The 16845-nt window shown below is 34.6% G+C and overlaps 1 protein-coding gene across 10 annotated transcripts in view; it reads left to right on the top strand.

Moving 5' to 3' along the window:
• ptprua (protein tyrosine phosphatase receptor type Ua) overlaps window positions 1-16845 on the top strand; it is a 322168-nt gene that overhangs the window by 179187 nt on the left and 126136 nt on the right. For all 10 annotated transcript variants that reach the window (XM_048202043.1, XM_048202042.1, XM_048202034.1 and 7 more), the window contains exon 5: window positions 3805-3920. In XM_048202043.1, the coding sequence (XP_048058000.1) occupies window positions 3805-3920 (116 nt within the window). The remainder of the gene's footprint in view (window positions 1-3804; window positions 3921-16845) is intronic.

Genomic DNA, 16845 nt, shown 5'->3' on the forward strand with positions numbered 1-16845 from the left:
ATCGCTGCCATAAGAAAGCCATCATTAAACTTTACTTATTAGTGACGTGGTAGACTGATGCAATTATAGATGAGAGCTGGAAGGCCACTGAAGAGATGTATTGTGTGGAAGCGAACAAAGTGCTTTTCAAGAACCGGTCTTTAGGTAAAAGCTATAGAATTTACTTTAGATGTTTTGAGCATTCAGCACTTAGAGACTTTTCATTATGATGCTCTGAAAAATATAGAAGGCTTATAGGAATTGAACGTCTACCTCCTTTCCGGATTGCTATTTTGTTTTGCATTGGTCACGTTGCATTCATTCAGATTCACTCTAACAGAAAATAAATCTGGCAGTGCTTGTATTTTCAGCAAAGTGTCGGGAATAAGTGAAGTGCAGACATGTTATGGCACCGGTGCTCTTGATATCGAGAGCGTGTAATGATTTGATACTGAGCTGACAAGCACAGGCAGATAAGAACAAATGAGGCATTCCGTGGGCATAAAGACAAAACATGACGCTCAGAGATAAGTGATATGAATGGACTGCATAACAACTAGGGAAATGGTATAAATCATTTTTATTTTGCACTTTATTGGAAAAAGGTGAGGGCTAAAAAAATATAAGAAGTAAGAAAAGAACAAATACTACAGGGAATATTGAAAAAAAAAAAAAAAAAAACTCAAACACATACAAAAATGATCATTAAATTAATATGAATAGAAATTATATGCACTGCCTGTTATGCTCATAAATAATACAGTGATGATAGTAATTTGGCTTGTTACTACACCAAATTGTTTTAAATTGAACAAAACCTCAACGGTTTCATAATTCTCAATATTACCATATAATGAATTAAAAACTGAAAATGAATTAATAGTTAATAACGAATTATACAACTACAATAAGTAGGCAATAATGTACTCAAGGCTGTGCTGTATCGTGAATAAGTCACGGCTGAAGGGCGTTCAGCCGTGACTTATTCACGATACAGCACTAGCCTCGAGTACCTTATTGCTTTTATAAAATGGTTACCACACAATACAAATATTAAAGCCAAAAATATGTATCAGTGCAACTTTCATGAAGTAAAGTTTCACTAAAAGCCTTCCTTCCGCCGGAAAAATAGTCCCTGACCGTAAACAGCAACAGAAGTTACATTATTACGCCATTAGATGGCAGCAAAGACTGTCTTTATGAGTGTGTCAGTCAGTAGCGAAGACTTTTACATTGAAAAGACTGAATTGTTATGAACACGGAACAAGACGCAACTGACAAACTTTGACTAGCGCTGTCAGTCATGGGAAAACCCCTTAACTGTTAAAAGGACAGGATAATAAATTGGATATTTAAACAGATTTTTTAATATGAACATAGGACTGACCTGAAGGAAAATGCTAAATCTGAATGCAGGTAATAAACTCCCTCAATCAATCTCTTTCTCACAATACTCTTCTACATAACACAGTAAGCTTGAACAATATCAACTGAGAACATACAGTTTATGTTGCTAAGGGTGTTGTGTAGTGATACACAGAACTGTTGGGTGAAGCGGTCATAGCCGTGTTTTACCGTGAATAAAACACAGCTATTAACCAATCAGGACAGGACAGGAAGTAGCCTTATATCCAATGGAAGGAGAATGATGGTGTAAAGAACCCAAGAGCAGTTTATTGTGAAGGTCTCGAAACATAAACATAAACTTCATCCAAGACATGAAACAAAACAAAACATGAAACTTGAGCTGGACCTGGCTATAAACAATGACCTGGGGCCACATTTATAACCATTGCGTACGCACAAAATGGGCATAGAAATATGTATACAGAATTTTCCACGCACATATCAGGATTTATAAAAAATAAACTTGCCGTAAACATGTGCGTACTGTTCGGAAACTCTAGACCATGTGTACAAACTCTTTTACTAGAGTGAGAAAAGTAATGAAGTAAACAGAACGATTTTAATCTCAGTTTTGATATACACATTTACATTAACATTCCACTTTCATTAATGTTGATAAGCACTGCAATTACATAAAGTCATTGTGCAGAAGTTAAACAAAAATTATATGAATTTAGATAGTGGATGTGCTACTTTTGATCACTTTTCCTGTGACACACTGTTTTAATGACTAGGGACACAATAATACCTCTTAAACTAAACTGCAGATCTCATGTTATGACAAAATATTTTTAGCGAGAATGATGATCAGTGATGCACATTACTTCAATATTATGGCAGACATGAAGGCATCTTCAAACAATTTAAAAAAAACCCACTGTATTTGAAGGATAGAACTTGAAGAAAACGGTAAGATTTGCACGTTTCCTTTTTAAAATACTTTGTCAGTGACTCGCCGAGACAGACAATTGTATTTACACTTCAATAAATAAGTAGATCTATCTGTTTCCACTAAAAATAGTATATAAACATCCTAAAAGATATGTCATATACATATGTTCAGCAAAACTGCATAAATTTGATTTGAATTGTTTAAATCAATTAAAATACTATTTGGCCAGTGGAAATGAATGAATCAATTCTATTCTAAAAAACTTTATCTGAGAAGTATTTTATACAATTTTGTTTTTATGGATATTTTGATATATTTATTCTAAAACATAAAGATATTGGATGATTTTTATCAATGTAATGTGTATGGCACAAATGGCTTTTTAAAATCTGTATCTAATATTTTCCAATGTCTTGTACCTTTGACGGTGTTACCTTGGTGTCACATGGATAGGAATATGCATGGAAATGATATGCAGATGAGGTTATGCATAGTAAAATTAGGCATTGTAAGCTCCATATATGGTGATTTTGGGGAGGAGACAGGGTGGAGACTGGATCTTCCGCTGACTGGAGTTTATAAAGAGATTTTTTTTGCACAGGTTCTGGCATACGCATGGTTTATAAATCTGAAAACTTTTGTGTGTAGGCAGAATCTAGCTTTTGTACGTACGTACACTTTTAGGATGAAATCTATGGAAAGTTTTATAAATGAGGCCCCTGGAACTTGGAACATGGAACAGCATACGTACTACAACACACAACAAGGACCATGGCAAACATGGGGGCTTAAATAAAAAACAACGGGTAATCACATGACATAAACAACCAATGAAAAAACAGAACTGATAACTAGGTAACAGGAAACGAACCAATGTGAAAGAATAACGACTATATTCATTTCCCATGGTATTTACATGGTGAAGAATATCACATTACCTTAAAATGATTTTTATGATTTTTACAAGATGACAATACAATTGTATTTACTAGTTAGTATAATATTAAATATTTAACAAGTAATAAAGTAACATCTTTGAATTATATATATATATTTTTCCAGCAAAAGGTCCCAAAGAAGAGGAAGATGATGACGATGACGATGATGATAATGAAAGGGTCTATTAGAACAATCCAAACTGATAGCCAACATGCAAGTAACCAACAGCCAACAGCCTGTAACATAAGACACGAACAATACCGGACAACTAAACATAACACAGGCAGAAACCTAAATAAATACACAGTGATGATTAACTAAAATATGAACAGCTGTGATGATGACTGTTAGTGTCCATTGTGACTGATGAGTGGCAGGAAACTAGAACAAAGGACCACATGTGATTAACGACAACAAAGGGAAAGTCCATGAAAACCAAAACAAACTGAATGTGACTGTGACACAAATATTCAAATGTCATTAATTGTGATTCATTTGATTAATGAATCAGTATGTCATGCAATTAACTTGATTACAGTTTTAATTTGCTTAATATAGTAATAATTGTTACTTCTCCTTTTCCACAGATAAAGTGCCTCATTTCTCCAGACTCGGGGATGTGGAGGTGAACGCAGGGCAGAACGCCACATTTCAGTGTGTGGCAACCGGACGGTCTGCTAAGACTGATCCCTTCCTGATGGAGGTTAGTGTGTGTGAGGGAATTTGAATTTTAATAAGCTGCTATTGCTTAATGAAGCAGCAAGCTTAGAAAAAAACTATATTTGGGATGTTAAACTGCTGGAAGTCGGAAACATGTGACCTTCAGAAAAAGAAGAAGAAAAAAGCTCATTAAAATTCAGTGCACTTCCTTTTTAATTAAGCAGAGGCAATTGCACTTCCTGGCCTATTTGATGTGTAGAGGATAGATGGAATTATTTTATTATTAAATGTAATTTATCTCTACATTATGCGCAGTGTTATAAAAATATACAAAAGTCATACTTGAATAAAGGTGAATCAAGTAAAATATTTTACAAAAAATATTTAGCCTTGTTTTAATAAAATATCTAAACATCTTTAAAACAAGGTAAGTGTGGTTGGGAAGAAAACTGCATAAGATGACATTTTTAGGCAGTATACCTTGGATTGTCTGTATATTTTGGCACTTTTTTATTATGGATTATTTTATCCAAAATTGCTAAAATGCACATTTCTTTTAATAAAATATCTATTAATCCTTGATACAAGATAAATGTGGTTGTGAAGAACACTGAATAATATATTAGATTATAAATTAAATTATAATTTATATTAGGCAAAACACCTTTTCTTTTTGTGATAAAGATCATCATTATCACCAATATAGCTTTATTATTTTATTGCAGTCACAAAAGTAACAAACACATCTAGGAAAATGTATCAGGGGAGAAATATTAATTTTCCTTTCAAAATGTAATGGAACATATGGAAGCTTGTTTCCTCAACGGAATAAAAAATAAAAGATAATTGCGACTCACTTATACTCACAATTCTCACATTTTTTCCTCACAATTGCGAGTTTACATCTTGCAATTCTGACTTTTTTCTCACAATTGCAAGATATAAACTCACAATAGCGAGTTATAATGTCAGAATTGCAGGATATATGCTCACATTTGCAAGAAATAAAGTCAGAATTGCAAGATATAAACTCACATTCTGACTGTTTTTTTTTTTTCTGACTCTCAGTTTATATGTCAAAATTCGGACTATTTTCTCACAATTCATTTTTTTCTCAGAATTGCGAGATATATATTCTTAGATATAAACTCGCAATTGTGAATTATAAAGTCCAATTATGAAGAATACTGACATTTTTGACTGACATCACAATTCTGTTTTTATAACTTGCAATTGACAGTTCGCAAAGACCCGCCCCCTTTAGTTACTGTTGCTATGTCCGACAAGCCATGATGATCTCTCACCACACATCATGTTCTCACGCAGGAAAAAATACATTGCGGAGCAAAGAGGACACTGACAACAAGACAGAGCAGGTTACTTTTGATATGAAACAAAGTCTCAAATTTCAAGTTCAAGCGGCTCGTGAACCGATCATCTCTTCCTACTAGTTAATTTATAGCATCAAATAAACATGAATGAACATCAGAAGGAATGTTGTTTCAATCGCGGAAAGACATCAGTACACACCATTTTTCAAGTTCAAGTCCACCTACGTCAATCTGCCAACTCCCCTGACTGCTTTGTCGGACAAAATAGCAGATTCGGCATTATGATTGGTTAGGTCGCCTGTCAATCAAACTCATGGCGAAGGGTCAATTGTGAGTTTATATGATTAAATTCTGAAGTCAGAATTGTGAGATTTTTGCAATTGCGAGAAAAAGTCTGATTTGTGAGATAAAAAGTCACCATTAACCTTTTTTTAAAAAAAAATTTATTCAGTGGTGAAAAAAAAGCTTCCATAAGAACATTTTATAATAACATGAAATGTATATAAACTGTATTATGTATATCTCTAATTGGTAATTGTACCTTAAATTATGTCACTGATAATTCACTTACAGCTTACCACACAGAATTTCTTGAGGAATTTTATCTAGTATTCCCTTTTCACATCCAGTTTATGATTTATGGTAAAACTAATAGGACTATAATATGTGGAGATACCCATTAACATTCTCATAAATCTCAATGTCTGGTGCAGACCCCGCCCCCCCAGAAGCAATTTGAAATCTTCCATCTTTGCTTCTGGACCACAGAATATTTTGAGGCAATAACCTTAGCCACAAATGCCACATAATCTCTTTACAGCAACAGGAAAGTGATGTCATGGCTATGATTACTGGCTGGCGGCACCACAAAAGTTGCACAGTTCAAAACCATTAGTGAGCAAAGTGAGTTGTGATTCCAAAAGCACAGAAATTTAACTTCACATTTTTAACAGCCACCATGCTAACCAACTAAATCTTGAGCCTTCAGCGTGGCACCTTTTAATAGACATTTTTTGTGTTCTGTTTTTTTTTTTTTCTCCAAAAAGAAAAAAAAAAAAAAAAAAAATCCATACATGCACACTTGTAGTATATTCAGTCACTGTATTGTGTCTTTCCTATGACTCACCTCACTGCTGTCTCACACACAATGTGCGGCAATTTTGACAGCATGTCAAGTTAGAAAAAGTAAAAAAAAAAATATAATAATAATTCCTTAGACACTATAAGTGGTACTTGAGGCCCACTCAATGAAACCATTCACTCATATACCTAATCTTTAGACCAAGTCTGCAAAACTACAAGCACATTATATGCTTTAAACTCAGTTTGCTATTTCAGATTCTGCTGTAAAACAGCTCTAACAAGCCAATAATGTCATTCTTCAGCTCAAGTCAGTTCAGTATTGATTCAGTTCAGTTCCATAACTGTGTTTAATTCATCAGTTGTGCATACATACTGTATACGGTGTATTTGTGCACATGTATGTGTGAGTGCTATGACCAACTCCTGTGCACTCCACTGCACTATGAACAAGCACAAGACACAACACAAGATAGTAGTGTTATACATTATTCACATCTGTGTAGTTTGGTGTGTGTATGGCTAATCATTTTATGTTTGTGTGTAGAGTTACTATGCAAAAATACAATTTTTAGAAGAGTTGAAATAGTTTTGTATGAAGTGTTTGCTTTTGTGTGGCTTGTGTGTTTGTTTTGTGTTTTTGTGTGTAGAGTTTTGAGAAATGAAGCCATAATTTCAAGAACTGTGTATAAGATTTAAAAAAAACAAAAAAAAAAAAACTGTAAAATGGTTTTCTAAAACTGTGGGATTGTGTTCCATTGTAATGCGCTTCTACCTGTTTCTGAACACAAGAATGAATCCAGTGTGAATGCCCCCTATCAGGCCGATCCCCAGCAAAAGCTCTATATGATGGATCTGTTCGCTCTTTCAGTTTTTATGTTTGGTATTAGAGCAGAGGTCTCACCCCAGGCCATGTGTTTTATAATCATTTCACTGTCTTATTTATGTTGTTGAGAGGTTCAGTATGAGTCCATTACTCTGGAAAGGTCACACAAGTTTGAACTTGGTTGTGTTAGAACAGTCCAGTATTAAAGCAAGCTACAGCAAATTGAAAATCCACTCTGGAAATTCTGCCCATGTCCAGAAGCAGTGTTTGACACTACTTGTTTATTAAAGGTACACAGTGTAATTTTTCCATTTTTTCCCCAAAAGTTTACACCTAAAGCATTTCTTCGTAGTTATATAAAACAGTATGAATAGCCTTTTCAATGAATAAAGCAATTGTTGTTAGAGTTTCATATTCTTTTGAGTGAGTACTATTAGATATGCGAGATAAACCATTATCTAACATAAAGTGAACACAGCATGAAAAGTAGGCCATTATAAGCACATTAATTGTCTGCATTGCCCCCAGCCGCACACACACACACACACGTGCGCACGCACACGCACACACACACACACACGCACGCACACACACACGTTAGGTTTTTGTGAATTGTGGGGACTTTCCATAGGCCGCAATGCATTTTATACTGTACAAACCGTACTTATCCCCCTACCCTACCCCTAACCCTAAACCTAACCATCACAGGAACCTGTGCATACCTTTATTTTCTCACAAAACCACCATTTAGTATTTGTAATAATTAATTTACATTGTGGGGACCGGTGGCCGGTCACACACACACACACACACACACACACACACACACACACACACACACACACACACACACACACACACACACACACACACACACACACACACACACACACACAAGCATAGTGATGATGGCTATGGCTGTATCCAGCAATTAAAATTGCAGAACTTTATCACAACTTTGTCATAATCTTTTCAATTGCTAAAAACCTTTTTTAATTAATAAGATTTAAATTTGATTACCATAATATCATATTTGCTTTGTTATAGCATTACAGAAAGTAACATTTAAACAAGCAAGCAAATGTCCATGACTCATTATATAGTGTATAATTTGATGTGTTCAAACTATTAATACATTTATTCAGTTATTATAAGATCAAACAAATACTGTTTGGTAGGGATGTGCCAGAAGCCGAATACCGTATTCTGAAAGCCATGGAGAATTGGCTTCAAAATGAATAATGGATTTTAACAAATATTATAGGAAAAGTATTCATCAGACCCTTCTCTTATTTTCTGGATAACAGGTGAGCCAGGGGGTAGCATGATATTATAGCTAAATAAACCTCTAAAATCAGTACACAGTAATGAGTAAATGCACATAAACACTAATGAAATGAGCACAATGATTGCAAATCAATCACTGCATTGCCATCTCTGCACATCTCTCAGAAATTAGAGCCTGTCAGGAGTAAAATTAAAATAGGCCTAATACATAATACTTATTTTCTACTACTTGATATGTCTATTTAAATGTTTTAAACCTTGTACAATATACACAAGTGAGTGTAATCTCTATGGAATGAGTGCTGTACGGCTGCAAATCAAATCAAATTTGCCGTATCTGCATGTCTCTCAGAAATCAGAGCTTGACAAGAGTAAAATCAACTGAGATAAAAAATCTTACACATTTTCTACTATTTGACAAGTCTATCTAAATATTTTAAATCATGTAGATATGATACTTAATATGTTTCTCTGTCTCACTCTCTCCCAGAGCCGGCAAGCATTTTGTTTTCTTTATAATTTGTTCAGATTTGCATTCACATGCATAATAAAACTTTTTCGCAATTTTCAACCACTGAATATTTTATTTCAACTTCCACATTCTCTAATCAGCTATTTTATGTAGAATCCTGTAGTTCTGAGAATATGTTTGAGATCTTGAATGGGCTCATATTTGTAACCTCAAACACAAATCTAGCCCATTATTTGCTGAATTTAAAATGAGCTCTGACAAGGACAGTGATGATGGCATAAAACATCTGCTCAAACTGAGCCCTTTCAAGCTCCAAAAGGTAACAAAATATGATTTCAGGTAGAGATCCTTCCGTGTTAGATATAGATCCGGGTCGATAAAGACCCGAATATGTAAGAATGATTGGCGAAACAGTCATGCATTTAAGGGATATCAAGTAAACCTAAGTAATAATTTTTAAATATTACAATGTAAATTATTCTTATGTTTGTATTTCACAGGAAAAAAAAAAAAAAAAAACATGTACCACGACCTGAAGGGGGATGATTTACATTTATATAAAAGACATTTTACTTGCTAAAAATGTATGAACTATAAATCAGACAACATAATGCATGCAGTCATGTAGTGACAAAGTCCATTTTCTTTGTCCCAGTGTATAATCTCTCTCTCTCCAGGTGGTCAAAGTGGGCTTGAACTAAAACTGAGTTCTTGCTCCATCATTGACTGGATCCTCTATTTATATAGTTCTCAGTGATTACACATCAGAAACACTTTTTGGGTGACTGAATTTGCTGGGGGCCTTTTTGCATTTTGAGTTTCGAGTCCCAAGGCTTTAGTTACGAGGACTTTTTTGTTGTTGTTTTTCCATTTTTTTTTTCTCCATTTCTTTCCAAAGCACTGTTTCTTTTATATGCAAATCCAATTGGAAAATTTGTTTCAAAACAGAGGCTGACACTAGCTCTGTTCCTTGTGAGCTGAAGCTAGTAAACCTCTTTGCTACTGCATACACTTTCTATATAGGCAGCTTCCTTCTAAGGCCACATCCTAATTATGATGGAACCCCATGATATGAAAAATACAAAGCATGTGTACTGGTGATTTAACAGTTTTAAATCTATTCATGCAAGTATTGCATAAAATATAAGCAAATTTTAACCAACACTTCTTTTAACTCTATATGCCATCTTGAATTGTTTATTCACTGTTTATGGGATTGACTTATCTGGATGCTAGAATTTGGCCAACACTGTTTTCTTTGCATTGTGAGCTCACTTTTAATGTTGTAAAATAGAATCTTGTGCAAAAGCTCTTTCTCACACACAACATTCTATTACACACAGGTCAACACAGGTAAATAACATAAAATAATGTGAAAATTTAATTTCCTCACATTAATTATTCCTCGATTCTGCTTTTGCAAACATTGTGATTTGCACATTTACACACACATCACATAAGACTCACATGCTCCCAACCTTTAATTAATATAGTTAATGTCTTCTTAAAATCCTCACCACAGGCGAAACACTTCACACTGATATTTTCTTATATCAGTTATCGCTAACAACCAGCATATGCATTTAAATGATACCTAATAAGGCTGTTACAGTTTTACAAAAGCACATTTAACTTGCACTTACACTGCAGCTATTGCAAGTGTGCCTGTTTAACAAATGTACTTTACTAACTAAAATGTAGAACTTAAGATTCAGATTCAGTGCAGATTCAAAAATAGCATGTCAAGATTTGACATGACAAATGCATGTGTCTTAACCAAACACAACACAACATTTTAAAAATATGGAAATGAGAATGAGATACATAGAGCTGCCATGGACTGGAAGATTATCTGTGAATAACCGAATAAATCATCCTTACTCTGCGCTGTTACTTGTTATTTGTGAATCTGTCTTCATTTGTTTCGAATAATTGGTCAATAACTCAGAGCAATATGGCAGATATCAGCAGTACGCACGTCATAAGGTACACTCAAAAAAATGAATTGTTGGATTTACTTGTGAAAGAAGTGTCAAGTGGTTCCACGCAAGAATATTGAGTAATTTGTTCAAAAAACTATTTAGTTGAATGAACAAAAGAAATTCAAGTAAAGCTGACAAAATTTCTTTGAGTAAATACAAATCATTTGAATGTCACTGTTACATAATATTTATATGTGCAGTTTACTTAATAATGTTATGTTGATTACGTAAGGTGAACACATTTTTTTTTTTGAATAATCATTTAAATAAAAAGGATACAACATATCAGAATGCCGCCCCTTACCCCAAAATGCACTCAATAAATAACTCATTGAACAAACTCAATTGAATTGAGAGCAGGAATTTCATCCTATAAGCATGCATATACGAGTGCACACAGCCTAAACACAGGCGACACTCTTCTGCATGATGGTAACCACAAAATTCAAAAACATTACAGAAACTACTCTAAATGTCCAACATTAAACACTAACATAAACTAACATCTTTCCCTTTACTGAAAAACACATAAAATAACACTTTAATCCCTAAAATTACTCTCCTAATGCAGTCCCCTTGCAAAGCATGCTGGGAACTACGGATGCACTGCACAGTTAGTTATGTCAACAATAATGTGTGCGTTTCACACAGCAATGTTAAGTTGACTGAACAAACACTAAGTAAAGCTGACAATACTCATTTTTAGTAGAAACAACGCAGTTCAATTACGTTCATGTAGTTACATGAGTTTTTTAAGTAATGTGAACAAGGGTGGTTTGAGTGAAAGTTAATTTTTTTGAGTGTAGTGATCAGTCAATGTGATCTCATGAGAATACATGAATTTTTACATTTTAAAAGTGTGGTTCTACCACACGTATATTTACTTATGTTTTCATAAGTGAGTTTACTCATCTAAAGGAGGCTTACATAATGTTACTTTGAAACCTCAAAATAAATAACATTTCTGTAATTGTTTAACCATTTTGTAATATTTAGTTTGTTTGCTGTGCTTCACAGAAGGCATTTTCTCCTATGCAGCGACTGACAAGATACACCAAAGCACAACATAATTTCACAAATCACATAAATTTTATTTGTTTGCTGTACTTCAAATCTTTAGAATCCATATGTCTGTAAGGGACAGATCCAAATTCAGCTTTTTATCCGATCTTCATCTTCATTCTCTGGTGCGACCATCACGATCAAAGCCCCCTCTTGTTATGATTCAAATTTAAACGTTGTGCCCTCGAGAACCTTTACGACATGGTTTGCGGCACTTATATCGAACACTCATTGGTTCTCGCCTGCTTCGTCACAGATTGCAACATGCCGTGTTTCAGTGGGTTGACATTTGAAATGAGTAAGTGCCATCACGGAGAGAAGTCGGATTCATATTTTCATGGATTAATAACTTAAATTCTGCTCTGTACCCCATAAAAAACTATTACCACCAGAGAGGACTGCGACTGGAACTCATCATCATTTGAACTACTTTTGGTACCACTTTTAACATTTTCGCAATAAATAAATAATTGTGATTGTGCTTGTTTGTCTGTTATTCTTTTATTTATAATAGTATAGTTTTAAAGGTGCCATAGAATTGAAAATTGATTTTACCTTGGCATAGTTGAATAACAAGAGTTCAGTACAGTACAGTGAGTCTCAAACACAATTGTTTCCTCCTTCTTATGTAAATCTCATTTGTTTAAAAGACCTCCGAAGAACAGGCAAATCTCAATATAACACCGACTGTGACGCAATAGTCGGGATCATTAATATGTACGCCCCCAAATTTTGCATATGCCAGCCCATGTTCAAGGCATTAGACAAGCCAGTATTAATGTCTGGATCTTTGCACAGCTGAATCATCAGACTTTATGCAGGTAAGCAAGCAAGGACAATACAGAAAAATGGCAGATGGGGCAATAATAACTGACATGATCCATGATATCATGATATTTTTAGTGATATTTGTAAACTGTCTTTCTAAATGTTTCGTTAGCATGTTGCTAATGTACTGTTAAATGTGGTTAAAGTTACCATTGTTTCTTACTGTATTCATGGAGACAAGCCGTCGTTATTTTCATTTTCAAACACTTGCAGTCTGTATAATTCATAAACACAACTTCATTCTTTATAAATCTCTCCAACAAAGTTTAATGTTAGCTTTAGCCCGTTAGCCACGGAGCACAGCCTCAAACTCATTCAGAATCAAATGTAAACATCCAAATAAATACCATACTTTCATAATCGGGTATGCTGCGTGACGAACACTTTGTAAAGATCCATTTTGAGGGTTATATTAGCTGTGTGAACTTTGTTTATGCAATGTATTATAGAGTCGTGAGCTTGGGGCGGGGAGCACCAGCATTTAAAGGGGAAGCACGCTAAATCGCCGCATATTTAATTATGTCCCAAAATAGGCAATTAAAAAAAATGAATTAAAATAATCTCTGGGGTATTTTGAGCTGAAACTTCACAGACACATTCGGGGGACACCTTAGACTTATATTACATCTTGTGAAAAAGCATTCTAGGGCACTTTTAAGAAAAGGTTATGGGTACGTTTAGGGGAATGTGTAGGATTAGCGGCTCATTTTAATGCTATATTCTTACTAAAATTGTAATTTTCCTACACATTTCTGTCCACTATGTTTTATTCTTTTACCATTCTGTATGAAATGGGTATGTTTAGGTTCAGGATGGGGTTTAGGGATCTTACATTTATCTACAAAACGATAAAAGGGAAATTATACATTTTTATGACATGAAAGATTTGTAAATATTTTACATCTTTCGCTATAAATATGTCAATATTGTACGTTTTAGCACCTTTCTAAACGTAAAAAAAAAAAAAAAAAAAAAAAAAAAAAAGTATGTTTTGTGTCTTTGAAAGTTACGTATTAATACCTACGTATTAACAATGAAACCAGGCTGGATCAGTGACCTCACTTTGTGGTAGAATATCTATATCAGTAAGACTGGTTCCATGTGATATATTTAAATCTAGAGTATGTTTAAAACGATGAGTTGTTCTGGTGATGTTTTGCTTGATCCCAAATGAATTTAGTAAGTCTGTAAACTAAATTCCCAACACATCATTTGTATTATCTACATGAATATTAAAATCTTAGACAAATCAACGCTTTATAAAAGTGGACCAATAGGTCTGAGTGAAAATCCACAAACTCTTTTAGAAAATCAACCCTGGAGGACCTATGTAGTCACCAAGTTACCAAGCAACGTTAGAGTATAAAGTGGACCATCAAAATAAAGTGTAACCTTTTTTTCTTATATCTGAAAGTGTAATACAGCCTCCAGCTCCAACTGCACCGTGTGCAGCTCGAACAGGTCCTTACCTGCACACAAAGGTGGACACGCATCCGATATATTTGGCATTAGAACAGAGAAACAGTCATTTTCTGTTAGAAGAGTTAGAATGTAAACAAGAGTAGCCGGGACCACGCTAGTGATGCTAACGGGTGATATCAAAGCATTCTGATTGTTTTTGATATAGAATTCTATTGGGGAAATGTTCACCCTCTGTAGAAAGAGAAAATGATTGGTTGTAAAATGTTTTTAAGTAGAAAACGGAAGATTAAGAATCAACATGACGGAACTCCAAACTCAAAACCACGCGGCAGCAACAAACAGGAAGTGACAGCCCATCTTCCCTGTTCATTAATTTAACCTGAGGTCTCTCGTCAAGCGATGGCAGTTCAGATGCTTTAATTGCAGCTTCTGTTTTGATTCTGTTTTGGCTTTGAGCAAATCCTCATTGGGCTGAGATTCTCTCTTAGCTATGTTTGCACTGCAGTTTAAATAGTAAAAAAAAAAACATCTGTCTGTGTACATCGCTGTTCACTAGCAGAATCTCTGCCTCCTTATTCTCTGGCAGAGGGGAATAGTTCAAAACGTTCTGACATTAGAAGGTTTGCTTCCCAGTTTAATTGATGTGTATTATTTATTTTGATGCTCTGGTATGGCCGTAAGGCACAGTGCGGTGAGGCGAAAAATGGTGATATTTACTTCATTTGTGTAATTGTCAGCCATTTCAGTCTTCTGTTTATTTTCTCTTCTGCTTTGCCAGCACCACGAATGCTTCAAAGCAATTCAAGAAAGATTAAGGCTGTTGAAAGTGCATTTTCAGGCAACAAAGGATGTTGTGTTGTTAGGTCTTAAACTATGTGGGATTTAGGAATAGTTCTCCCAAAAATGTGAATCCTGCCATCATTTACTCACCCTCATGTTGTTCCAATCCTTATTTCGAATACAAAAGGATATATTTTGGCATGTTCCTGCTGGTCTTTGCATTCTAATGAAAGCCGATGGTGACCAGGGGCTGTTCTGCTGCAAACAAGAAGAAAAAACACCATAAACATATTATAAAAGCAGTCTATATAACTTATGCACTATATTCCTAGTCTTCCAAGCTTGTGTTGTTTTTCTTTGTTTTTTTTAATGGTTGTTTCTTGTTAACTAAACCTAAATCTATTAAAGGGATAGTTCACCCAAAAATGAAAATTTGATGTTTATCTGCTTACCCCCAGGGCATCCAAGATGTAGTTGACTTTTTTTCTTCAGTAGAACACATGATGATTTTTAACTGCAACCGCTGCCAAATTAAACCCTGTGGCTCGTGAAGACACTTTGACGTCCTAAGACACGAAACGATCGGTTTGTGTGAGAAACCGAACAGTATTTATATCATTTTTTACCTCTAATACACCACTATGTCCAACTGCGTTCAGCACTCGTTTAGTGAGGTCTGATCGCGCTCTGACAACGGCAGTGATGTCTTGCGCATATACTTCAATGAGTGTTAGACATCACTGCCGTTGTCAGAGCGCGATCAGACCTCACTAAACGAGTGCTGAACGCAGTTGGACATAGTGGTGTATTAGAGGTAAAAAATGATATAAATACTGTTCGGTTTCTCACACAAACCTATCGTTTTGTGTCTTAGGACATCAAAGTGTCATCACGAGCCGCAGGGTTTAATTTGGATTTGTCTAAGCAAGTTTTATTTACTCTTATAGTAGAAGTTCCCATTCACTCCTATTATTTGACTGACAGACGGCAGCGGTTGCAGTTAAAAATCATCATTTGTGTTCTACTGAAGAAAAAAAGTCACCTACATCTTGGATGCCCTGGGGGTAAGCAGATAAACATCAAATTTTCATTTTTGGGTGAACTATCCCTTTAAAAAAGATTTTAATTCATTGAAATAAAGCTAAAATAAAACATAAATATTCAATGAAAAACTCAAACATAATAAACTTAAGTGGAAATGAGAAATGAAATAAACGTAAATAACTGAAATAGAGTTGAAGTACTAAAATGATGAAGGGTGAACATGCTCTCTCTCTCTCTCTCTCTTTTTTTTTTTCTTTTTAAATATATTTTTTTGAATGACAGGCTCTTTCTTTGATGTTCTCTGAATTTTGGGATCACTTCCTTGAGTCACTGCTTTGTCCAAACACCGGAAGGGTGTGTGCATTTAAAGGTATGAAGGGACTATGTGTTCCTTCACTTTCTGGGTGAACTGCATCACAATCTCAATCTCAATACAGCACTAGTTTGATGCATCTGACACCCTCTGCCCTTATTCTCTCATATTATGGGCTATTCAGAGATGCTAGTTGGGTTTAAATAATGGAGGCAATCAATGGTGTTCATCATTACAGCTAAAAACATAATCAATATATGCCAGTTCTTTATGAGAGCTTTGAGTTTTGTTTTGCTCTTTATGCACCAAAAAAAAAAAAAAAAAAAAAAAGAAAAAAGAAAAGAAAAGAAAAGAAGAAAAAAAAAGTAAATCATGGATAGACAACCACTTAAAACCATGAACATTAAGAAATACTATTGTCATTATAATAATGATCATTATTGCCATTATTGCCCTGCCTTACCAAATACTAATAATTGCTTTTATTTTATTTTATTTTATTTTATTTATTTAGTTATTTTACTGCCTTCAACATGGCACC

This window comes from Megalobrama amblycephala, linkage group LG9 (genome assembly GCF_018812025.1).
Source record: "Megalobrama amblycephala isolate DHTTF-2021 linkage group LG9, ASM1881202v1, whole genome shotgun sequence".
Lineage (NCBI taxonomy): Eukaryota > Metazoa > Chordata > Actinopteri > Cypriniformes > Xenocyprididae > Megalobrama > Megalobrama amblycephala.